Source organism: Bos taurus, chromosome 23, assembly GCF_002263795.3.
Source record: "Bos taurus isolate L1 Dominette 01449 registration number 42190680 breed Hereford chromosome 23, ARS-UCD2.0, whole genome shotgun sequence".
NCBI lineage: Eukaryota > Metazoa > Chordata > Mammalia > Artiodactyla > Bovidae > Bos > Bos taurus.
Window position 1 is genome coordinate 33,368,204 of NC_037350.1, and position 26,470 is coordinate 33,394,673.

Here is a 26,470-nt window from a genome sequence, read left to right on the forward strand (position 1 = left end):
TTTGGACTAGAGTTGATTCTTGTTATTTGCGGTGGATCAGACGGTAAAGTGTCTGTCTACGATGCGGGAGACCTGGGTTCGATCCCTGGGTTGGGAAGATCCCCTGGAGAAGGAAATGGCAATCCACTCCAGGACTATTGCCTGGAAAATCCCATGGACAGAGGAGCCTGGTAGGCTACAGTCCATGGGGTCGCAAAGAGTCGGACACGACTGAGCGACTTCACTTTCACTTTGGACTAGAAGTGCTAATGTAACTGAAATCTTTGACTCATTCTTTGCATAACTGCCTTGTAGAGATGGGGACAGCAGGACTCCCCTGTGTTGTCTTCAGGATGTGAGGGATATCTTGTCTTTCAGGGTAGAGGACAAAGTCCCCTCTGACTTTTCAGGTGGGTCAAAGCCTAAGTTATCCTCCCAAGATGGATGGTTTGAGGTTTCAAGACTTTCAGAGTTTCTCCAGAGGGCATCAGGACCTACATTCCATGCTGCTTTTCCAATCAGAAGGACTTTATAATTTATTATTTATTGTAATGCTCAAACTATTCTTGGAGAGAACAGAATAGGAGACAATATTTGCAAGCAATGTTACTGACAAGGGATTAGTCTGCAAGAGTTATAAACAGGTCATGCAGCTCAATATCAATAAAACCACAAATGACCCCATCAAAAAATGGGCAGAAGACCTAAAGAGACATTTCTTTGAAGAAGACATACAGATGGCCAGGAGGCACTTGAAAAGATGCTCAATATTGCTAATTATTAGAGAAATGCAAATCAAAATTACAATGGGTTATCACCTCACACCGGTTAGAGTGGCCATCATCAAAAAATCTACAAACTGTAAGTGCTGGAGAGGGTGTGGAGAAAAGGGAACCCTCTTACTCTCTTGGTGGGAATGCAAATTGGTATAGCCACTATGGAGAGAAGTATGGAGGTTCCTTAAGGAACTAAAATAGAGCTACCATTTGATCCAGCAATCCCACTCTTGGGGGTATATCTGGAGAAAAACATGGTTCAAAACGATGCATGCATCCCAATGTTCCTGGCACCACCGGGTTTACAATAGCTGAGACATGGAAGCAACCTAAAAGTCCATTGACAGATGAATGGATAAAGAAGATGTGGTGCACAGATACTGGGCTGGCCAAAAAGCTCATTCGGATTTTTCCACAAGATCTTACAGAAAAACCCAAACTTTTTGACCCAGTACAGTAGAATAGACTATTACTCAACCATAAAAAGAATGAAATAATATTATTTGCAGCATCATGGATGAACATAGGGATTATCATACTAAGTGAAATAAGTCAATTCAGTTCAGTTCAGTCACTCAGTTGTGTCCAACTCTTTGCGACCCCATGGACTGCTCCACGCCAGGCCTCCCTGTCCGTCACCAACTCCTGGAGTTTACTCAAACTCATGTCTATTGAGTCGGTGATACCATCCAACCATCTCATCCTCTGCCATCCCCTTCTCCTCCTGCCTTCAATCTTTCCCAGCTTCAGGGTCTTTTCAAATGAGTCAGCTCTTTGCATCAAGTGGCCAAAGTATTGGAGTTTCAGCTTCAACATCAGTCCTTCCAATGAATATTCAGGACTGATCTCCTTTAGGATGGACTGGTTTGATCTCCTGCAGTCCAAGGGACTCTCAAGAGTCTTCTCCAACACCACAGTTCAAAAGCATCAAGTCCAACAAAGACAAATATCATATGATAGCTTATATGCAGAATCTTAAAAAAATGGTGCAAATGAACATATTTACAAAACAGAGAAAGACTCACAGATTTAGAGACCAAACTTATGGTTACTAGGATGGGAGGGGGATGGGGGAGGGATAGATCAGGAGTTTGGGCTTGACACGTACACACTGCTATATTTAAAATAAAATGCATTTTCATTATTAAAAATTTTTTTTAAAAAACCTAAACTGCTCATGGAGTAATTAAAGACGGTGGCCTGTGAATGAGTCCCTTTACTTGAGAGGAAAGGGGCAGTATATGAGGAAGTGAACGTCTTGTTCCCTCACTAGGTGGAGTGTTTGAGTTTGAACCACATGGGTTCTTTGAAGATTTTGGTTTTGGATTAATTCAGTTCACTTCTGGGACCTCCTGATTCCAAAGCTTTCCCTGCAGCAGTCAGATTGGAAGTAGAATGAACTTGGCCTTATTTAATTGCCTTTGATATGAAGCGCTTTCTTCTGTCCTTTGTGTTGCAGCCCAAATAGTTTAGATACCACGCTAAGTGTGTGCTAAGTTGCTTTAGTCGTGTCCGACTCTTTGTGACTGTATGGACTGTAGCCCGCCAGGCTCCTCTGTCCATGGGATTCTCCAGGCAAGAATACTGGGGTGGGTTGCCATTCCCTCCTCCAGGCAGTCTTCCCTACCCAGGGATTGAACCCATGTCTCTTATGTCTTCTGCATTGGCAGGCAGGTTCTTTACCACTAGCGCCACCTGGGAAGCCCAGTTTAGATACCAGAATGACCCAAAGGCCATTGTTCTTGGAAGGGTTGCCCTCATCCAAGCAGTCCAGATAGCGAAGGAAATGAAGTGTGAAAAAGAGGGGACAAAGAGGGGACAGACTTTGATTTTCTTACTAACAGTGATTTACAATCGAGACACAAAGGAATCATAAACTATTGTTTTTTTTTTTTTTTTTGAAGATCTTAGGCCTTAATACAAGGTCTAGGCCAAATATAGATTTTACTTCTTTGTGTGTTTTACTTAAAAGAATTACACCGTCATTTGTCCTAGTTCTCCAGTGAAGGTATTTGATTCTCCGGTGAAGATATTTTTTTGCGGAGGTGGGGGGTCAGTGGTAGGGGGTGGGAGGGGTGGGGGGTAAGGGTCTGGGTTTGGGGGGGCCTGGAGATAAGCCCACAGAAGGGAGGGTTCCTTACAGAGGGGAGGGTCATTGTACCATCGATAGTCTTGAACTGCTGCTTTTTGAGAAATAAAACCTCACTGAACCTTGAACATTCTTCTTTATCTACATCATGTGCTTTGACCTCCTGCATGGTGCAATTTTGATGTGGAGGTGAGGTTCTTTTGACCTAGTTCTACCGTAAGGGATTGCAAATATTTTCCCAATTAAGTGAGGTTCACTGGTTAACAACAAACCATTGTTTCTTATTGTTCTGAGCTAGTAGGCCTGGTATGTGAAACAAGATCCTCCCTCCACCACTTTTTGCCAACAAGGGACAAAACTCAAGACTGATCTCAGAGATAACTGTGCTTGCTTCTCTGTTTTAGTGGTGGAGCAATTATTTAGTGTCAAATTTAGGATGACTTTTTTTTGTTGTTCTTTCCAAATTGTGTCTCTTGGTTTAACAAAGTAATAGAGGGTCAAGTTTCTTTGAAACTAAACCAAAAACCAGATGTAAGCACATGACGTAGGTGCTTAAGTTTACTCTAGTTACAAGTGACAACTGTTGTTGGTTATCTCAGGAAGTATTTTTTTACATTACATTTTAAGTGCAGAGTTGTGCACAGTTATTGAGAGAAAACAGGGTGAAGGAGGGGAAGACTGGGCAAGGGAGGACTCCTGTGTATCAGATCTTTAGTTGTTGTTCAGTCACTGAGGCGTGTCCGCCTCTTTTGCAACCCCACGGACTGTAGCCCGCCAGGCTCCTCTGTCCATGGGATTTCCCAGGCAAGAATACTGGAGTGGGTAGTTATGGTAAGGGATACTTAAGATTATTACTTGCTTAGCTTTTTATTTTGAAATCATTTCAGATAAATTTTGCCAAAGAGTACAGAGAATTTTTTGTATGCTTTACTTCGCCCAGCTTCCTCAGTGAACGTCATCCATAACCATAGAATCATTACTGAAAGCAGGAAATTAAAATTGATACAATGACCTAATTTACAAATCTTATTCAAATTTAGGCGGGTTTTGCGCCAAAGTCTTTTTTTCAGGGCCAGGATCCCATCCAGTGTTCCTCACTACTTTTAATTTATCATGTTGCCTATGTTTTTACTAACAGGTTACTGCTCCTCAGTTTTTCATGGCTTTCACAACTAAGGAAATGGCAACCCACTCCAGTATTCTCCCTGGAGAATCCCATGGACAGGGGAGCCTGGTGGGCTACAGTTCACAGGGTCGCAAAGAATCAGACATGAAAATGACTAACCCTTTCACAACTGTGAAATGACAGCTCTTTTGTAGGCTGTCCCTTTAGTTTGGGTTTGCCTGATGTTTTCTTGTGACTGGGTGGAGGTTATTTATTTTTTGACAAGAATTTCAAGAAATGATCTTGTGTCCTGCTCAGTGCATCCCATCAGAAGGTACTGCTGGAGAAATGTAACTGAAAACAAAAATCTCTCAATCCTTAAATCCTTTCCACAAAGGTGGCAGAGAAAGAAAGCACTTCTGTTACTGAATATGCATTAAATCAGAGTCTGAGTATGTGATCAGTGAATCACAGGCAATCTACTAAGAGATTTCAATGACAGAGAGAAATTTTACTCTTTTATATAGTCAAGCAGGTGCCACCCACAGCATACATACATGTTTTCAAGATAATAACTGGTCCAAAGTGTGAGGACTTGGAAGCACCATTTGTCACACACCGTTCATTGTCAGTTCACCTCGTATTTAGGGTGACTATCTGTGTTAGTTGGCTTTATCCAGAAGAAAAACTATATATCTTTATGAAAGAATATAATTTCATATAAACTGATATATGTTTATATATTTTATAAACTGATATATATATCAGTTTATATAAACTGATATACTCATATCTTTATGAAAGGAAGTAGCTTGCAGCTTGGAGTAAGATATCCACCAAAATTAGGCTTCTGTCCCCCAACAGAAAGTGAAAAATAAGGGTGTTATCTCCCTTGATGTTTATATCCTAGGTCTTTGAGAGATATTAGCAAGTAATAAAGTTGACAAAGGCCTATCTTAATCTTTAGAAAGATTGTACATACCTTTCAAAGAGAGGAGAAAATGCTTATAATTGCAAGTTTTCTAAAGTACATGCTCTAGGACGAAGTTGGGAAGGAAAATCTCTTGATTGCATCGTGGAGAATTAATCCTTTTTAATTTATATTTTTTTCTTAGAGTACATAATGCTGATATGTCTTCTTATTAATTATATCAGTTTTGATCTCTTGGTTAAGGTGTAATTTAAAGCTTTCCCCACTGTAAAGTTAGTGTTTTCCTTTGTGATTATCAAATATTTTGAGGGGAGATACTTTGGAACTATGCAAATATACTTTTTGTTATCATTCAGGATTTTACGGACAAGTTTTATCATCCACGGATGGTTCCTGCCTGCAACAATGATTACAGTGCTGTTTACCTAATGGTAATTTCCTATGTCCGTTGTGCCTTTTGCATGTATTTGTTGGAATTCTAGCATATGGGAGAGCTGTCCTTTTTCTCACATTTATTTGTTCATTCATTCATTCAATTATTTCTTTATACCAGTATGGACTTGTGGATATTTATTTTATTTTCTGGGATAAAATCCAGCACCAACATGTTTCATTTTGTTACTTAAATTATTCCTGCTTTGCCCATGGGGACTCTTTCAAGATGGCTTCTCTGTCGCATGGTTCAGACAATAAAGAATCTGCCTGTAGTGAGGGGACGTGGGTTCATCCCTGGATCAGGAAGATCCCCTGGAGAAGGGAATGGCTACCCACTGCATGTACAGAGAGAATCCCATATACAGAGGAGCCTGGTGGGTTACAGTTCACAGGGTGGCAAAGAGTTGGACACGACTGAGCAACTAACACTAGATTAACTTTTTTTGAGCACGTCATTACTTTCTTGGCTTCCCTGGTGGCTCAGATGGTAAAGAATCCACCTACAATGCAGGAGACCTGGGTTCGATCCCCAGGTTGAGAAGATCCCCTAGAGAAGGGCATGGCAACCACTCCAGTATTCTTGCCTGGAGAATCCCCATGGACAGAGGAGCCTGGCAGTCTACAGTCCATGGGGTCGCAAAGAGTTGGACACGACTGAGCGACTGAGCACAACACAATTACTTTCTAGCATCATAAGATGTAGTAGGTTAATAGCTCTCTTAGTATTTATGAAGGACTGCAGGTAGATCCTGTACAGTTGGCACATTCTTCAGTGGGAATCCTGGGGCCTAAATGACTTATTTAAATGCAGGTGGAGGTTGTACTCTGCCCACCTGGACTGCTCCTGCATGCTCCACATTGCTGACTTTCATCTTGCGTTGTCATGTATACACTTCCAGCTGCTCTGCATTCCTAGTGGAACTTTTACAGTCCACTGCCTCGATTGGTTTGGTAACCAGAATCCCATTTGGGAAAACAAACCAAACAAACCAAAATGACAATGGGGAAATAGTAAGCAAGGGATAGTAATTTAAGAAGAAATATTAAAGAAAAGTCTGATGATAAAAACATTTTTTTTTCAATGTTTTATTAGTGGTGGTTCCCGTAATTTCTCCTAAGGGTGCTCTTGAGTTAATTGGTTATTTTTTAACTTTATGAGGGTCATATTATTCTCTCCAGCATAGCATTAGGGAAACCCATGCTGACTTACTTATGAATGCCTTAAAAATGACTCAAGTCCTGTTTGGTTTTGCTATAAGATAGAGTTCCCATTGCCAATAATTATTGTAGAATAAAGTTAGTAAATGAGAGGCTTAACATTATATATTCAGAATGCTCAGGATTATCTGGTCTTTTAAAATATTCCACAAAGCACAGAAGAGAGAAAATTAAACCAGAATGCCAATAGTTTAAAAATTTGTGATATGCTGGGAAGTTAATTTGATGGTTCAAAATTTGATGAAATTGGTGGTCATTTGTTTTGGCAGACAAAAAGATTTAGCAGTATATACACATTTAAATATATGGCTACACTTGCGTTTTTCAAGAAAGGTATTACTAATGATGGATATATTATCTTTTGGGTCACTTTTTTAAAAGTTTAAAAAAGTTTTTAGACATTATGTTTTAAGGAAACTTTAGGTTCACAGCAAAACTGGGGAGACGGTACAGACATCTCCCATATACCTTTTGTCTACAGGTGCATAACCTCCCTCTTATCAATGTCATCCACGAGAGTGGTAAATTTACCACTGATGAACCTATACTGACGCGTCATAATTACCCACGGTTCATAGTTTACATTAGGGCTCACTCTTTGTGTTACATATTCTCTAGATTTAGACAAATGTATAACGACGTGTAACTTTGGGGTCACTTTTATGCCAAAGAGAAATCTTTTACCTTGCTGTTTTGAATAGTCATATTCTTTGTGAATTTGAGTTGTTTTCCTGCTTCAGCAAAGAGACACATTCATTTAGAGAACAGTTCAAAAGACAAATATGCAAACTGATGCTAAGATCTCTGTTATTGGCAGAAAAATGACCCTCTGAATAAGATGATAATTCACACCCGACAGATGAATCCTAACCTTTCTTCTGGGAATCAGCCCCTGGACTGGGTACAACAACATGGGGACCTGTAGAGGACCGAGGCAGAGACGAGTGGTTTCATCAGCTCAGAGAAACTAATTGGACCCTTCTGGGAATGTTCTAAACAGCTGGTTCATTATAATTAGAGACATCTCCTATAACTAGATTGTGGCTGAAGTTAGAGTGGTTGGAATTTTTCATCATTATACAACAGTGCTGATGAAAATATTTCATTGGCTGTGATGATTTTGTCACTGCCTTGCCTTTCTGGAATTTCTAAAATTTCAGGGGTTTTTATTCTATTGAAGTCCCATTAATTATACTGATATAATCATGTAAGGAATATTTTACAGGTAGCAGCAAAGGGGAGAGAAACTTGAGTGATCTTGAGAAGATGCTGGAACCACTGAATAAGGGTGGTCTAGATATGCCAATATATAAAAATGTTTATGGATATTTAGTTGTATATAATTCAAGAAAGATCTTATTTAAATGGGTGCAAATATGTGTCTACTGTTTCTGCTAGTGGCCCATTTCTGCCTTGAGCAACATTAGTAGGAATGAACTCTAGGCTGGAAATCAGAAGTGGACCCGTGAGACTGTTGCTTTGCTTTCTGTGTGACCTTGAGGGGTGGATAGGGTCATCTTTTCCTTTCTATATAATTGGGATAATACTAACCTCATCATATTATTTTGAGGAGCAAACATCACTGTAAATGAAAGCACTTAATAAATTCTGATGTATTTTACAATTATAAATTTATCTGAAAATAACTAACAAAGATATTGTGAAAAATCAAGGTAAATATGGACAGTGTTTGATGCAGTTCTGGGGATGGTATGTGCTCAAAATAATTGGTCCTAATTTTGTTTAATTTTTTACTGAAGACATCCCCCTCCCACACCCACACATACACACACACGTGCATGCACATACACAGTGGACTATTACTGAGCCACAAAAATGAATGAAATAATGCCACTTGCCACAATATGGATGGACCTGGAGATTATCATTATAAGTGATTATCATGAAGTCTGACAGAGAAAGACAGATATCATATGATATCACTTAAATGTGATATCTAAAACAATTGCACAAATGAATATATTCACAAAACAAAAGTAGACTCACATCCATAGAAAATAAACTTATGGTTAGCAAAGAGGAAAGGAGGGTAAACAAATTACGAATTTGAGATTAACATACAAGCCCTACTATATATACAATAGATAAACAGCAAGGACCTACCGTATAGCGTAAGAAACTATACTCAGTATCTTATGATAATCTATCAAGGAAAGGAATGTGAAAAAGAATATATGCATGTGTGTGAATCACCTTGCTGTACACTTGAAACTAATACAACACTGTAAATTAATTATACTTCAATTTAAAAAAGTATTTACTGAGTGAATTCTATGTCCACAGCACCATGAATGGATCTTTGCGTTACAGTTGAAATTCTTTACTAAAAATAAATAAATAAAAGAGAGATGCAGTACATGAAAATATTGATAATATAAGGGAAATATGTTATACCTGTGGAAGATGTTGTCTGAGAGATTCAGACAAGATGATATGGAATTTCTGAGGAGAGAATTATATCCAGATGAGTGAAGGGTAGGTGGTGGGATAGTGAGAAATGAGGTTAGATTATGAAGGAATGGGGCCAGAGTATGAAGTGTGTGAAGAAATGAGGTTAAGAGTATGAAGAAATACTCATATACGATCTCAAATACCCAAGTCCAGGACACACGGACTTGCTCTAAAGGCAGTGGCGGCCTCTGGAGGAAGATAGAGTTGAAGGCTTTTTGTGTGGGTTGAGCTGTGTGTTGCCAATGAGTAACTTCAGTATGTTTTTGTCCCTAAAAGCTTAAGTCTTCAGGATTTAGTTATAAAAGGACCATTTTTATATGGACGGTTATAAAAACATGATATATTTTTTAAAAAGCAGTTTAAAATGGAATCTTTTAATTGTATCAAGAGTTTTTTTTTTTTTTTTTTAAACCAGGGATCAGTGGTCTTTAGATTTTCATGAGGGTGTCCTTTAACAGCATCATTTCCTCAGGTCCTTAGCCTCACATTGGTTTACTTGGCCTGGGGTTTCAAGAGGTGGTGAGTGCTGAGTTTTGAGGCTGGTGGAGTCTCTGAAGCATTCAGCCTAACAGCCCCAGGGAGTGGTATTGCAGCTTCATTAATTAGCTCATGGAGCATCCCTTTGGGCAAGTTTAGCAGGATTATCCTTATTTTTACAGAGTAAGAAAATGAGATGTGAGGCATTGAACTGGCTATCAGTCCTGGAGTTCAGAATTTCAGACCTTTAGTCAGTTCCTCAGTTTGTAGATCTTGATTTTATCAATCCAGGTATGTGTTTGCACAACCATAATTTTAGTTTCATTGAGTTTATTTTTAATAGAAATTAATATTTTTAAGGTCATGCAGGTTTTAACTTGAATTTGACCCAGCTGCAGTATTGTCCAAGTGTCACATGGAATTTGACTAAATTAAATGATAGACATCAAATTCACATAACTCTTTTTTCCTGCTTATTATTACTATTATTTTGGCTTTGGTATGCTGCTGCTGCTGCTGCTAAGTCGCTTCAGTCGTGTCCGACTCTGTGCGACCCCAAAGACGTCTGGCAGCCCACCAGGCTCTCCCGTCCCTGGGATTCTCCAGGCAAGAACACTGGAGTGGGTTGCCATTTCCTTCTCCAGTGCATGAAAGTGAAAAGTGAAAGTGAAGTCACTCAGTCGTGTCCGACTCTCAGCAACCCCATGGACTGCAGCCTACCAGGCTCCTCCATCCATGGGATTTTCTAGGCAAGAATACTGGAGTGGGGTGCCATTGCCTTCTCCTGGCTTTGGTATGGCCACGTATGATATAAACACAATCTAAATAAGGTGCCAGAGGCAGAGTGATATATTGGAAGGTACATGTGCTTTATATCCAAAGAGCTGGCTTGTTCCATTGTAACAGAGTGAACACGACTTAAGTCGCTTTGCCACCTTGGACTCTGAAATATTTCCAAATTTATGTTTGGACTATTTCCAAAAAACTGTTAGCCAAGTATTTAGTCTGTCTGTCTATCTATTTCTTTATCTGTCTACCTACCTAGTTTCCACTCAGGGAATGCCTCTTCTCTCTGATTCACCACGCTAAGCTCCTTCTCAAACTGGGTTTTTCTAAGACAATGTTGAACCCTGTGCAGAATCAAGATGAGAGGAGTGCTGTAAGCATGTCCTTCGTTTGCTTGGTAGCGGTTCCCTCACTCACTGATAAAGCCCACCAGGACTATGCATTCTGCTGGGTCCAAAATGAAAGTCTGGGTTTTGCATGGATACCGTTTCATTTGACTTGCTTCCATAGTCACAGACCACATACTTAACACTGGCCAGGATGCTCATTAACAAGACATTCCTGGTCCATGTGGGTCCGTGTGGGAGTACCGCTACTTTGTCCTTTGGGGCCCATCCCTCCGTCACCAGGTGTATTGATACTTAACGTTATTTTCATCTTTCAAACATTATTTTCAAAGGGCATGGGAAAGTGTACAGGCTAATAAGAAAATATACATATTTTAAAAATATATTCTATTTCATTATTATGCTTCTTATATCTAAGTTACAGTATTTCTAGATTAGCACCAAGTGACCAACACTTGACTCCTGATATGAGCTCTGGGAAAGTTCCTTTTATGTGTAGTTGATTTGCTTAATTTGTTTGTGATTTAAGTTATTATTTAAAATGACAATTAGAAAAATTGCATTTTTAGTGAAAAATGGTACTTTTTCCCCTCAAAAATCCTAATTGTTTTATACAATGGTCTTACATATGTTTTTTCAATTCAAATATATTACTTGAATTGTGTTTCCAAATTCTTTTATTACCATATCTGGAAACAGACATATAATGATTCAAAAAAATGTATATTTAAGGTTAGTTTTCAATTTGCAGTGGTTAATCATGAACATTTGGGGAATATTTTTGTCATACTGAATGAGGAAAGCAGCTTATTCAAGACAGATGGTTTGATTTAATTCAAGCAACAATATATACACTTAGAATAAAGTTATATAATTATTCAAAAAATCATCTATTTATGAATTTCTGTGTATAGTAACTATAGACAAGTATGCAGTCAAGAAGAATAGCATGTATCAAACAACTCACCAGGCATTTTCAAAGTTACTTGTTTTTCTAATGTATTTACCTTCATCTTTAATTCAACAATCCAACAGGTGTTAAGCAATCAAGGTCAACCAACCACTTGAAAAAATAACAATTGGTATGAAGTATGTGCTTAGTACATTACTAGTTAATATTGAGAGTTACTGTGAAGTAACAGTAGGGACAATAAATTGAAAACTAGATTGAGTAAAATGTATGATATGTTAGATGATGGTAAATGCTATTTAAAAAACAAAAAAGGCAGGGAAGGGCAATAGAGAACTAGGGATGTGGCAGAAGTTTTAAGCCCAGTGTCAAAGGTGGCAGTATTAAGAAATGGGGAAAATTTCATGAGGAAGATACTGCGTAGATGTGGAATCAGAAAGGCCTGTCCTTCACACATGCAAAGATTCATTTGCAGTTAAATAATTCTGGAATATTTTCCGGAAAATAGCATATTTTCTTATGCTATCAGTTCAGCTAAGTTGCTCAGTATGTTCGACTCTTTGCCTCTCCATGGACTGAAGCATGCCAGGCTTCCCTGTCCATCACCAACTCCTGGAGCTTTCTCCAATTCATGTCCATTGAGTCTGTGATGCCATCCAACCATCTCATCCTCTGTCATCTGCTTCCCCTCCTGCCTTCAATCTTTCCCAGCATCAGGGTCTTTTCCAGTGAGTCAGTTCTTTGCATCAGGTGGCCAAAGTATTGGAGTTTCAGCTTCAGCATCAGTCCTTCCAATGTCAGGATTGACTTCCTTTAGGATGGACCAATTTGATCTCCTTGCAGTCCGAGGGACTCTCAAGAGTCTTCTCCAGCACCACAGTTTAAAAGCATCAATTGTTCATCTTTCTTTATGGTCCAACTCTCACATCCATACGTGACTACTAGAAAAACCATAGCTTTGACTATGGTTTTGACTAGACGGGCCTTTGCTGGCAAAGTAATGTCTTTGCTTTTTAATACGCTGTTTAGGTTGGTCATAGCTTTTCTTCCAAGGCTATACTATAGTATGAGCTAAATAAATCAAGTGACTTGGGATCAATCAAGAATAAAGCTTGCAGTACATTCCATTAAACTGAAAAAAATTGCCTTTCTTTATTTCAGCAGTTTCTCAATTCTAATAACGTATTCAACAGATACACTGTAGAATAATGTATTCTATAGATAAAGGAGTATATTCTACAGATAAACTCATTGCAAGATTCAGACTTAAGTTGAAGAAAGTAAGGAAAACCACTAGACCATTCGGATATGACCTAAATCAAATTCCTTGTGATTATACAGTGGAAGTGACAAATAGATTCAAGGGATTAGATCTGATAGACAGAGTGCCTGAAGAACTATGGATGGAAATTTGTAACAATGTACAGGAGGCAGTGATCAAAACCATCCACAAGAAAAAGAAATGCAAAAAGACAAAACAGTTGTCTGAGGAGGCCTTACAAATAACTGAGAAAAGAAGAGAAGCAAAAGACAAAGGAGAAAAGGAAAGCTATGTCCATCTGAATGCAGAGTTCCAGAGAATAGCAAGGCGAGATAAGCAAGTCTTCTTCAGCGATCAATGCAAAGAAATAGAGGCAAACAATAAGAAGGGCAAGACTAGAGATCTCTTCAAGAAAATTAGAGATACCAAGGGAACATTTCGTGCAAAGATAGGCACAATAAAGGACAGAAATGGTATGGACCTAACAGAAGCAGAAGATACCAAGAAGAGGTGGGAAGAATACACAGAAGAACTATACAAAAAGATTTTAATGACCCAGATAACCACGATGGTGTGCTCACTCACCTAGAGCCAGACATCCTGGAGTGTGAAGTCAAGTGGGCCTTAGGAAGCTAGTGGAGGTGATGGAATTCCAGTTGATCTATTTCAAATCCTAAAAGATGATGCTGTGAAAGTATTGCACTCAATATGCCAGCAAATTTGGAAAACTCAGCAGTGGCCACAGGACTGGAAAAGGTCTGTTTTCATTCCTATCCCAAAGAAAGGCAATGCCAAAGAATGCTCAAACTTCTGCACAGTTGCACTCATCTCACACATGAGCAAAATAATGCTCAAAATTCTCCAATCCAATCTTCAGCATTACATGAACCGAAAACTTACAGTTGTTCAAGCTGGATTTAGAAAAGGCAGAGGAACCAGAGATCAAATTGTCAATATCTGTTGGATCATCGAAAAAGCACAAGAATTCCAGAAAAACATCTGCTTCATTGACTACACCAAAGCCTCTGACTGTGTGGATCACAACAAACTGTGGAAAATTCTTCAAAAGATGGGAATACCAGACCACTTGACCTGCCTCCTGAGAAATCTGTATGTAGTTCAAGAAGCAACAGTTAGATCCGGGCATGGAGCAACAGACTGGTTCCAAATGGGAAAGGAGTCCATCAAGGCTGTGTATTGTCACTCTGCTTATTTAACTTATATGCAGAGTACATCATGTGAAATGCCAGGCTGGATGAAGCACAAGCTGGAATCAAGATTGCTTGGAGAAATATCAGTAACCTCAGATACGCAGATGACACCACCCTTATGGCAGAAAGCAAAGAGGAACTAACCAGCCTCTTGATGAAAGTGAAAGAGGAGAGTGAAAAAGCTGACTTAAAACTCAACATTCAAAAAATAAAGATCATGGTATCTGGTCCCATCTGCTGCTAAGTCGCTTCAGTTGTGTCCGACTCTGTGCGACCCCAAAGACAGCAGCCCACCAGGCTCCCCCATCCCTGGGATTCTCCAGGCAAGAACACTGGAGTGGGTTGCCATTTCTTTCTCCAATGCATGAAAGTGAAAAGTGAAAGTAAATTTGCTCTGTCGTGCCCGACTCTTAGCAGTCCCATGGACTGCAGCCTTCCAGGCTCCTCCGTCCATGGGATTTTCCAGGCAAGAGTACTGGAGTGGGGTGCCATTGCCTTCTCTGATCACTTCATGGCAAATAGATAGGGAAACAATGGAAACAGTAACAGACTTAATTTTCTTGGGTTCCAAAATCACTGTGGATGGTGACTGCAGTCACCATGGATGAAATTAAAAGACTCTTACTCCTTGGAAAAAGAGCTGTGACCAAACCTAGACAGCATATTAAAAAGCAGAGACATTACTTTGCCGACAAATGTCCATCTAGTCAAAGATATGGTTTTTCCAGTGGTCATGTATGGATGTGAGAGTTGGACCTAAAGAAAGCTGAACAGTGAACAATGGATGCTTTTGAACTGTGGTGTTGGAGAAGACTCTTGAGAGTCCCTTGGACTGCAAGGAGATCCAACCAGTCCATCTTAAGGGAAATCAGTCCTGAATATTCATTGGAAGGTCTGATGCTGAAGCTGAAACTCCAATACTTTGGCCACCTGATGCAAAGAACTGACTTATTGGAAAAGACCTTGATGCTGGGAAGAATTGAAGGCAGGAGGAGAAGGGGACGACAGAGGATGAGATGGTTGGATGGCATCACTAACTGAATGGACATGTATTTGAGCAGGTTTTGGGAGTTGTTGATGGACAGGAAGGTCTGCTATGCTGCAGTCCATGGGGTCGCAAAGAGTCAGACACGACTGAGTGACTGAACTGACTGACAGATACACTTACATATTCGTGCAAATAAATATTGTGAGGAAATCTAGCATGACATTATTTGCAACAGCAAAAGTTTATTACTTATTTTGGCCATACCATGTGGCATTCAGGATCCCTGCCAGGGGTCTAATCTGTGCTCCCTGCAGTGGAAGCATGGAGACTTAACCATTGGACCACCAGGGAATTCCCTGCAAGAGCAAAAGTTTAGAAGCAACTGGAAGGATTGTCATTGAGGGACAGATTAAATAAATCATGGTACATTCACAGTGTGGATATACATAGCTTTTATAAAGAATGAAGCAACCTTTACCAATGTGGAACAGTGTCCCCGGTGAATTGTTAAATGAAAAAAAGCAAGGTGCAGAAGAATAGGCATAGCAAGTGATCCCTGTGCTTGAAAATTACATGTATACAATGTCTACGTAAAACAATATGCATATGTAGATGTAGGCTGTCTTTGAATGAACATCGTTAAGTTAGTTGCAGCTTTGTGGTTGGGGGACCAGAGGGGGGGATATTCCTCCTTTTGACTGTATCCTCCATTTTACCACTTGAATTTTGGTCAGGTGCATACATTATCTGTTAAAGTTTTTAAAAAAGTCAACATCACTGTAAATGTTAGCTTAGGGCCAAGAATCTCTGGGTTTAAAATGAAAGAAAATTATTATGATTGATTACAAAGATGTTTATTCTAAATTCGTTTTTTAAAATTAAATTTCAATAAACATTTATATGCAACTAACAGGCATTGCCAAGCACTGTTTTAGGCACTGGCAAATCAAGGATTTTACACCTTGTTCATCTCGAAATGGCATAATTTGGCAGAAGAGAGTTGCATAAATTATTTAGGGTTAATTTATCTCTAAAATAACTACCGAAGTGCAAAGCAAGTAGAGGTTCATAGGTATGGACAGCCCTCCCCCTTAGTATGTGTGACTTTAGGCAAAGTAAATGATTAACTTCTAGTTTCTTTGTTGGTAAAATGGGGTTAAATAATAAGTACTTAGTTCAGGGCATGGTTTTGATGTTTTAATGATATAGAATGCATTTACTTAGTACAGGGCTTGTCATTAAATATAGTGCAGTAAATGTTGGCTATTTTCATTTATCAGTTCCCTTTCAAATCAGGAGGAAAAAAAAAACCCTCTAAGCAGGTGTGATCATCAATCCTGTAGTAGCTGTAGCAGTTTGAGACAGGAAGGTAAAGAAAGATGAAGATGGAAGGACTGGTGATAACCAAGCTAGGTATTGACTAGTGAGTGCAATTTCAGAAGCTGGAAGAAAGGGGAGGGCATTTTAGGCAGGGGCAAGATGAGCAGAGGTGTGGAAGAGGATTCAGAGTGTGTTTGGACAATGGATTGGGAGTCGGCTGGTTTGACCTAGAGTCACACCTAGGCTAGGGGTTGGGGAGGAAGGAGTATTTGGTGGAAGATGAGGGAAGCAAGTAAGCAGTGTTGGTCATGGGGGTCCTTGTAGGCCGAGCTTAAGAGTTGGCATTTAGGGCTTCCCTGGTGGTCCAGTGGTCAAGGATCTGCCTTTCAAGCAGGAGACACAGGTTCAATCATGGTCTGGAAAGATCCCACATGCCACAGCACAACTAAGTCCATGTGCCACAACTACTGAGCCCATGCTCTAGAGCCCGTGAGCTGCAACCGCTGAGCCTGTGTGCTGCAAATGCTGAAGTTCACGCACCTTAAAGCCAGTGCATGAAGCAAGGCAGCCCAAGTGCAGCCAAATATAAATACATTAACTAATTAAAAAAAAAGAGTTGGGATTTATCTTTCATTGGAATCCAGATTATAGAAGACTGAGGAGAGGATGGTGTGGAAGGAAATAGGAAGAGGAATGATGAAGAGGAGAGAAAGAGCCATAGGGTCAAGGGAGAAATTGAAGACAATGGGGGTGGAGGGCCTTAGATATTTAATGGAACAGGCAGCAGAGGACAAAATCAAGACATGCAGGCTTAGCTTTGTAAAGGGGTCAGGATCCTTCTGAAACAGATAGCAAAGGGAAAAAGGGGTGAAGATGTAGATGAAGTGAGCATAGAGGGAAGTGAGGTTGAGAACTTCATGCCTGTTGAGCTTTATTCTCTTGAAGTTTGGAAGGAAATGATGTGCTGAGAGTAAGTGTGCCTGGAGTGAGATTTTAGGATTTAGGGTGAAAGGTGAGGATTTGGACAATCCACTGTGGGAAATATAAGAAATAGTTGATTCGGGAGGAGGAGAGGCTTGACCAATGCCTAAGCCTTGTCTTAGTCGAAGGTGCCCAAGGGGCCGTGTGGTTCTTAATACAACAGCGTGGACCCTGGAAACAAAAGGGACCAGAAAGATGACCAGATCCACCCAGATGCAAGCGGGTTGGGAAGGGAACGTGCTGTTTAGAGTGTGGCTGGTGAACAGAGGAGGAAGTGAAGCTGAGAAAAGTTGATGGAGTCAGTCTTAGGAGAACAGGAGGAGGTTAAGTGCTTGGCAAGGACCAGTGACTCTAGGGAGTGGGTGGATGGGCAGAGATGACCAAACACTCTGTTGTGCCTGGAGGGGGAGGGCACTTCGTTCAAGATTTTATACATTTATGTACTTTTATTTGACAGAAAGGAACTGTTTTAAAAATGGCGTTGGAATTCTCACAATAGCTCAATAGTTTCAATTTTTGGTACAGATCGTGAGCAGTATGCCCAGGGCTTAAAGGAAATTTTTCTTGAGAGCTCTGTTAAAGCTATATGCCATCAATAGAGGGTAAGCACAGAGGGTTTATATAAGTGGGGGAAAAAAAGCAAGGTTTTAACAAAGGCATCGCAGTTCTCAGCCAGCTCCCTGGAAACCTCTAGTTTTTCCTCATAGGAAAAAAAACACTAACATAAGTACAATGATTTGTATTTCTTTATTTTTAAAGGTGAAACCAGTAACCCACAGCAGGATCAATGTGTCATCTCGCTTTAGAAAGCCACTTCTGGAACCCTGCACTATCTTGTAAGTTGGAATCCTTCACGTTTCGGGTCAAAATTTGTGTGGTGGTTTCCTTTTGGTTTGGGACTTCTTTTGTAGTTTAAAGGCATAACTGTGTCAAATGGTTTGCCTCACTGGCTTTACCTTTTTTTCAGCTTGATTGCAAATGGAGACCTCATAAACCCGGCTTCTCGACTCCTCATTCCTAGAAAAGCCTTGAATCAGTGGGATCATGTACTGCAGATGATCACAGAAAAGATAACTCTGAGGAGTGGGGCTGTCCACAGGTATGTCAGAGTAATCTTCTTGCAAGTGGATGGGATTCAGAATTGTTGAGGATATTCCCATGAGGCCCTTGAGACACTGGTCCTAGATCTGAATTTCAGGTCACTAGTTTGTCTCTATGTGCCTCAGTTTCTCTATCTGTAAAATGGGCATATAATTGTTCATCCCTTGTAGGGTTGTTTTCCAGTTTATATTTTTGTTACTTTTTATGTTGCTTTTCTCATGCAGTTATGTTAAATTTTGATGCAATCAAATTTTCAGTCTTTCATTATGATCATTAAGTTCTATGATTCGCTTAGGTTCTCTTCACTCCTAGATTATAAAAAATTATTCCACGTTTTCATCTTTCAACTTTTAACTTTCATTTAAACCTTTGATCCTTTTGGATTTTATCTTGGTATCAGGAGTAAAGGCAGATCGCAATAGTTATATATTGATTTTTTTAAAAAAGATATATCGTTTTGTCTTTTGACACATACACAGATGTAAACCCACTCAATAAATGCTCTGAAGCACACAAATATATATAAACACAATTGCATGCCCAGATACACCTATTCATACATATATTGATGTGAACAAATTGATAAATAGAAATAAAATATAGGCAAGGACAAACACAGAAATGAGAATATAGTTACATGTCCCCTGAATATGTGAATACTTCATTTCAGTTCAGTCGCTCAGTCGTGTCCGACTCTTTGTGACCCCATGAATCACAGCACGCCAGGCCTCCCTGGCCATCGCCAACTCCCGGAGTTCACTCAGACTCACGTCCATTGAGTCAGTGACGCCATCCAGCCATCTCATCCTCTGTCGTCCCCTTCTCCTCCTGCCCCCAATCCCTCCCAGCATCAGAGTCTTTTCCAATGAGTCAACTCTTTGCATGAGGTGGCCAAAGTACTGGAGTTTCAGCTTTAGCATCATTCCTTCCAAAGAAATCCCAGGACTGATCACCTTTAGGATGGACTGGTTGGATCTCCTTGCAGTCCAAGGGACTCTCAAGAGTCTTCTCCAACACCACAGTTCAAAAGCTTGGAGAGGCTTAATTCTTCTTTTTTTTAACTTTTAATTTTGTATTGGGGTATAGCCAACCAGCAATGTTGTGATAGTTTCAGGTGACAGCAAAGGAACTCAGCCACACAGACACATGTATCCATTCTGCCCAGACTCCCCTCCCACCCAGGCTGCCACATAACATTGAGCAGAGTTCCATGTTGGAGAAGCTTAGTTCTCAGTGTAATGCCAGACATGAGTGAGATTTTCATGTTACTCGCTTGGGACACCCCCACACTCCCTTAACAGAACATTGTGGGTTAAAAATACCTGCTGGTAGTTTAGTTGCCAAGTCACGTCCAACTCTTGCAACACCATGGACCCGCCTGCCAGGCTCCTCTGTCCATGAGATTCTCCAGGCAAGAAGACTGGAGTGAGTTACCATTTCCTTCTCCAGGGGATCTTCCTGTCCTGGGAATTGAACTTGGGTCTCTTGTATTGCAGGCAGATTCCTTACAACTGAGCTAAACAGAACATGAGTAATTCTTATGGTTGGACCATTCCTGGGCATCAGTATACATATCGAAAACATCCCACACAAATTCTTTCAACTCCCTGTTTATAATTCTCATGTTTTGTAGCAAAGGAAGAAAGCAGGTCAGCAAGAGTCACATAAAAGAAGGCTAAGTTCACAGGCTAGAATTTATTCAGTGTCCTTTACCTGTGTAGAGAAAACCAGTCAAATCTTGGCTGTTGCCAGATCCACAACTTTGCTGTCTTTTAATTTCTAGCTGTAAAAGTTAATGATGGATTCAGATCTTCCTCTTTTGAAGGTAAATGAGAGAAGAAGAACGTATGGGTCTAGGCCTCCATCTAGGGGTTGGTTTCCAACAGGTTCTCCACCAGGAGCAGATTTACCAGTAGGGGCTGCTGGCAGTGTCCAGTCATAGGGATTAGAGATGGCTACTACTCCCATCCCATGGGAAGAGGCCAAGGGTGCTGTTGACACCCTACAATTCCCAGGACAGCCTCCCACCTCTCCTACAATTATCAGATCCAAAACGTCAATAATGTCCAGAGGCGCTGGTCTAGGTCAAGGCAGGAAAACCAGATTATCTGGGTTAAGTGTTGGTATTTAGACTTGTAGGGATAGAAGTGCATTACTTTAGCATCTTCATACTAACTCAACACCAACACACTTTAGGGGGTTAAGTGGCTGCTTTTATTTTACTCCTTGACTCCATATGATACGGCCTGTCTGCTTAGACAGATCAATGGATTTTTTTTTTCTTTGCAAATGTCACTACCCTTAATTTTGTGATATAAGAAGTCTGAGAACTTTTAAAACGATAATCTTAAAATCCTTTCAGTTCCTAACTCTTGTTTATCACCTTCAAAAACATGCATTGTCTTCTTTGTGGCGTGGTTTTCTAAGCCGTCTGTTTTTTTCTTGCTCTTTAAACAAACTGTGGGGACACTTTAAATCGTCTAGCAAGGTTATCACTGTTCTCCTAATAAGTAACACATTGTAGTTTGCAGCAGCAGTTTTACAGTAAAAGGGAGGTTCTTGTGAAATCCCTTGATTCTGGGAAGATGACGGAAGGCAAAAAAAGAGAAGCATGAACGCTATGCAGTTCTGCATCATTAATGCTGGCAATGGGTTCTTTTACCTCCTGCCCTCTCACCTCTTGTTTTCTGACCTAGTTCTTGTGTGTTTCTATGGAAAATTCTGTCTGAGGGCTGCTCTTAGATGTTCACCTGAACAGTGCATTAAGAAAATAAATTTTCTAAGTGCTCATGGGATATAAAGAGAAGAATCAAACTTCAGTGGAAACCAAGCTTCATTTAAAATTTGACATTCTCGAAACGGCAACCCACTCCAGTATTCTTGCCTGGAGAATTTCATGGACAGAGGAGTCTGGCAGGCTACGGTCCATGCGGTTGCAAAAGAGTCGGAGACGACTGAGCACACATACACGCATGCACACACACACACACACACACACACATTCTCTACAAGTTAATTTTCTCCCTCTAAACTCTAAATATGGCAGCAATAGGGGATCCTTATGTTAGACTGTCCGGTTTCTGTACAGCTAGACCATAATTGTATCTGCATTGGTACTTAGCTGAGTCTTATGACTTTGAGACATTTATAATTCAGTGTTTAGCATAGTATCCAATGAGCCAATTTAGGAATAGAGTTTTTAATTGACTGTGATTTTAGCAGTTCTTGAAATGCTTGTTAACATTTGAATTGCTGGCATTCATATTTTGGCAGACTCTACACTTTAGAAGGAAAACTGGTTGAGAGTGGAGCAGAGCTGGAGAATGGGCAGTTTTATGTGGCTGTCGGCAGAGATAGGTTCAAGAAGTTGCCTTACAGTGAATTACTTTTCGACAAGTCGACGATGAGAAAGTCTTACGGGTATGTTTGCATCCTCACTCGCGTCTCATAGTTTAGTTATCACTTGAAATAGCATTGAATCTTATGCTGTTTTTTAGAATCATGTTTATCGGTTAGAAAGGAAAGGATGTCTGACACACCTTGATCGCTGTTTATTTTGCTGTGATTGGAGGTTGAAAACTATTGCATAAAAATATGGTATTGAGGAATCTGTGATGGACTATATAGTATTTTTTAGCCATTCACTTATGAATTTGTACTAAATATAAAGATTAGATTTGTGAAAAAGGTACAGGGCAGTGAGCTTCTTATAACATATGCTTTTAGAAGTCTTAAAGATGTTAACTTGATTGAATAATTTTTCAGTTGATGCATAGAGAAATATCTACAGGTGGTTAAGAAATAATATTTTCTACTTAAAAATAATAATGGTAAAATATAGAAATGATATTTCTTTTATACAAATAAGTGGAGGGCTGGGTGTATAGTTATTTCAGGCAAAATTTTAAAGGTTACCCTTATAATTGCACACAATGCATAGAGAACCCTTTTGCTCTGTGAGATGTCGTGCATTTGTGAAGAAGGCCTTCTTTCAGCCCAGTAGGTGGGCTGCCCAGGCTTGCGTTTGCATGAAGAGCCTCGGCCCCTGCTTGCAGGGACCCTTGGGCTTGCTCATGGTGCCCTACGGTCCATTGCCGCTGCTTTTCCGTGTCTACTTGGCTGGAAAACTGACTTTGTGTAGTTGCTCCTACTCGGATGGGTGACGTGTGACAGAGATAGAGCAGAACGTCACCAGCGTGTTCTCCATTGATTTGTCGTCCCGTGTAGCTTGATGGAGAGACTAACCAAGGGTTCCTCAATACGGAATAGGTGGAATGGAGTTTCAGGGGTGGTGTTTGAAGTATCGCAAAGAGCACATTGCTTTCTAGCACTTTAGAACTACTTACCAGACCTATTGCCAACCATCCTTACCCATCCATGAAATCAAGTCGTTCACAGCGTTGCCCTGAGAAGCAGCACTGGGTTAGCTGCTGTGGGTCGCAGTATGCACCGCGGTGAGAGCTTGTGCTTCTACTTGATGGCGGTGAGAAAACTTGCCCACGGTGGCCTTCTCAGGCAGGTCAGCGAAACTTGCCTTTAACTGCGTGACTTCTTATTTTCAGAGAGGTTCGGTTGGGTTTCGAGCGGGATCTTTTCCTGTAAAGAGACATCTGGAAAATACTTAGAGCTGAAGAGCAGTTTTTAAATTTTTGGTGAGAATGACTGGTTTAGAAACTCCCTGAATATAAATGCCAGTGTTTTACCATTCTGTGCTTCTACCAGATATGATAGACACGATAATAAAAAAACTTTATCATTTTTAGTCTTAAACACAATCTGGCAAAATCCTCACTCAGCTTGGGAAATGCCTGTTTTTTGAAATGCAAATAAAAAATTTAGGGATTATTTTAAGTGGTATGAAAAAGTTAAAGGTGGTACTAAATTTATTTGTAAGCATCAACTAAAATGCTATACAAGAAAACATTAAGAATCTTTTGGACAGTGGAAACTAACACAACATTGTAAAGCAATTATACTCCAATTAAAAACAATAATGTTTTGGAATGGAATTTGGAAATGTTTTGTGGTCTTTATGAAATTGGGAAAGTCAGTGGTACTTATTGCGGAATACTGACGTCTATAAATAGTTGAGTTCCAGGTCGGGGTGACAAACTGAGATGTTAATTATCTTGCTTTGTATATTATTTGTGAGTAATATTCAGATTTCTAAATTGTAATTTGTTTTCACAGTCAGAAAACTTCTTCACTACCTCCAATTGTAGGATCCAGAAAGTCTAAAGGCAGTGTGAGTATCATATACTTTACTCATTAATGTTCTGTATTTCTATACCATAACAGAGAGACTGTCCTTTGGGTTTCAATTAAATTCAAAGAAATAAAACTTGTGGCATATAAGCAATTATGTGAAACAACATTAGAACATTAACGTTACAACAAAGTTTCTAAAGGAGAGCTAATATTTTTAAAATATGAATTTCAAGAGATAATTTTTTTCCTAATATATAGACTTGATAAAATTTATACCAGCTTGAAATCTAGGCAATAATACATAAGTGAGAAGAAACGCTGTTTTAGGCCACATCACTGATCCGCCCAGTGTTATTTTCTATCACTGACAAAGACTAAAAAGAAAGAGTATGTAACAGAATGGCAATCCTCAGTTATATTTTTTAAAAAGATTGAGAATCAGTCTAAATAGTTAGGTCCTTATCAAAATCTTTTTCATCCACCGTTCATTCATTTATTTGTTAATTCAGCATAATCTATTGAATACCAATTATGTGGGAACTGTGACAGGCATTTAGTAGGTAACTTCTTAACCTGTTTGTATGTTTTATCTATACCCCCTCATGGGGATAAGCTTTATGTCCTGCTGGAGTATTGCTTTGACAGGTCTTCTTAGCTGAAACTTCTCTTTCTGCTCTTTTGGTTGAATTTCCTGACCTGTAGAGGTGAGAATTGATCTGACATTTTCCCTTTCTGAATTAAATAAGCAGAACTCTTAATTGGTGTCTTGTAAAATAAGAGGCTTCTGGACAATGATATTGTCTCCTAATGATGATTTAGATATTCCTTCCCCTCCCCCTTTTCTGTAACATCATGTGAAATTCTTGAAAAAGATTTTTGTGTGTGTGAAGAAATAGTGCTGACCTTGGCTAAGTTTATGAGCTTGGATGCCTGAGAAAATGGTGGTACTATAGCTAATTAGAGGGCAGCTGAGGAAAGAATCACCTGCTTAATTTCTAATGCATTGAGTTATCAATGTCATCACGGAATCTAGCTGCAGACTAAATGGCAGAGACTGAGGACATCAGATGAAAATTCGCAAGTTCATCCACGTGACGGTCATAGTCAAAGAGCAGAGGCATGTCATGGTGACGTTCTTTCCTCGCACCCATCACAGCCTGGCGAGGAGCTGGCTTCAGCACACTGTTGAGTGGGAGGATGGGAAAGTGGGCATAGAGAGGGTTGGGGGCAGAGCTCACAGTGAGAGCCACAGAGGACCCATAACTTCATGGATATGGAGAGCAAGGGGAGAGAGAGTATTCCAGTAACTGAAAAATACATTGTAACCATCATAAAGCTAAACATATGCTTGCATACTAAATCACTTCAGTTGTGTCTGACTCTCTGTGACCCTATGGACTGTAGCCCGCCAGGCTCCTGTGTCCATGGGATTCTCCAGGCAAGAATTCTGGAGTGGGTTGCCGTGCCCTCCTCCAGGAGATCTTCCTGTCACAGGGAGCAAACCCGTGTCTCTTAGTCTTGTGCATTGGCAGGCGAGTTCTTTAGCACTAGGGCCATCTGGGAAGCCCATAAAGCTAAATAAAGTCCAGGAATTTAGATTTGGGAGACTACCCTTCTGCTTTTCTTCAGGACTTTGGAGTGGAATCTCTTCCATGTACCATGCGCATAGGAGCTCATTAACCCTCACAGTATAGCTGGAAAGGTGATGGTTAAACAGAGACCAAGTGTAGTTGAATAACTGACTCAGATCACAGGGATAGTTCATGTCAGAACCAAGATCAGGACTCAGGTCTTTACATTCACAATGACTGAACTTTGGGATTAGGTGGTTATAATTCTGAAATTTAGAATGTCTGATTTTTTTAAAATTAAAAATGTGTTTCCAATTTTCAAATCCATACACAGGAGGCATATATGCACCTCTTTCTTGCTCACTTGTTTGGAAGTTCTTTCGAATCTGTGCTGTGAATACTGGGTCATCTAATGATGACTGGCTATGTCTTCTGTGTGTCTGGCCTAGAACTAAGCCCCAGGGAGATAGTATTGCGCAAAAAGACACAACACTCTCTCTTAGCTCTGTCCTACTCAAGGAGACAAAGTTATACAAGCGATACCACAAAGCAGTGTATAATTGCAAAGTGTGATTAGAATGAGAGAAAAGGATAGAACCATATGCAGGAAAATAAAAGGAGAATTTAGATATGTGTGTCAGGAAAAGGTCTCTTTGAGGAAGTGACCTTTAAGAACTCAAAGTTATGTTTTGAGAGGAGTTTCCATCTCGTACACAAGCAAAGACCCAACATTATATTGCCATGCTCTGACTTAGAATAACACAGTGATAGCAGAGTCTGTCCCTTTTCTCACAATGCTTTCTCACGAAGCATTCTATAGAGTCATCTGTCCATTTATCTGGTCATCCAGCCATCCATCCAACACATGTTTAACAAGCACCTACTGAGTGCCAGGAATTCCTTCAAGCAGCTGGCAGAGATTGGTGACAAGCTTTCAGACGTCACGAAACTTTTGTTCTAGTGCCTGTGTCTGTGTGGGGCGGGGCGGGGTGGAAGAACGGGGGTAGACAGACTATCAGTCTCTAAACGAATATGTAATTTCAGGTGGTGATAAGTGCCATGAGGACAATAAGATGTGGCAGGGCACTTGTTGATATAAAATGTTCTGAGACTGAGACTTTAATGAGGTAAAGCAGCCAGCCATACAGGGTGGGGGCAGGGGAGAAAGAGCCTCCATAGCCGAGGAAACAGTCACAAAGGCCTTCGGGAAAGAGCTTGGCATAAAGAAAGGGGACAGAAAGAAGGCTGGGGTGGTCTGTGATGAGATTGGAGGGGCAGGCAGGGCCCAATGGTGCAGGCCATGG

General features: G+C 40.1%; 1 protein-coding gene across 4 annotated transcripts in view; it reads left to right on the forward strand.

Moving 5' to 3' along the window:
- DCDC2 (doublecortin domain containing 2) overlaps positions 1-26,470 on the forward strand; it is a 150,891-nt gene that overhangs the window by 33,563 nt on the left and 90,858 nt on the right. For 3 of the 4 annotated variants that reach the window (XM_059880647.1, XM_059880649.1, XM_059880648.1), the window contains 5 exons: positions 5,237-5,311; positions 18,046-18,122; positions 18,254-18,385; positions 21,661-21,807; positions 23,578-23,632. In XM_059880647.1, the coding sequence (XP_059736630.1) occupies positions 5,237-5,311; positions 18,046-18,122; positions 18,254-18,385; positions 21,661-21,807; positions 23,578-23,632 (486 nt within the window). The remainder of the gene's footprint in view (positions 1-5,236; positions 5,312-18,045; positions 18,123-18,253; positions 18,386-21,660; positions 21,808-23,577; positions 23,633-26,470) is intronic. The other variant, XM_059880650.1, reaches the window with a different exon arrangement.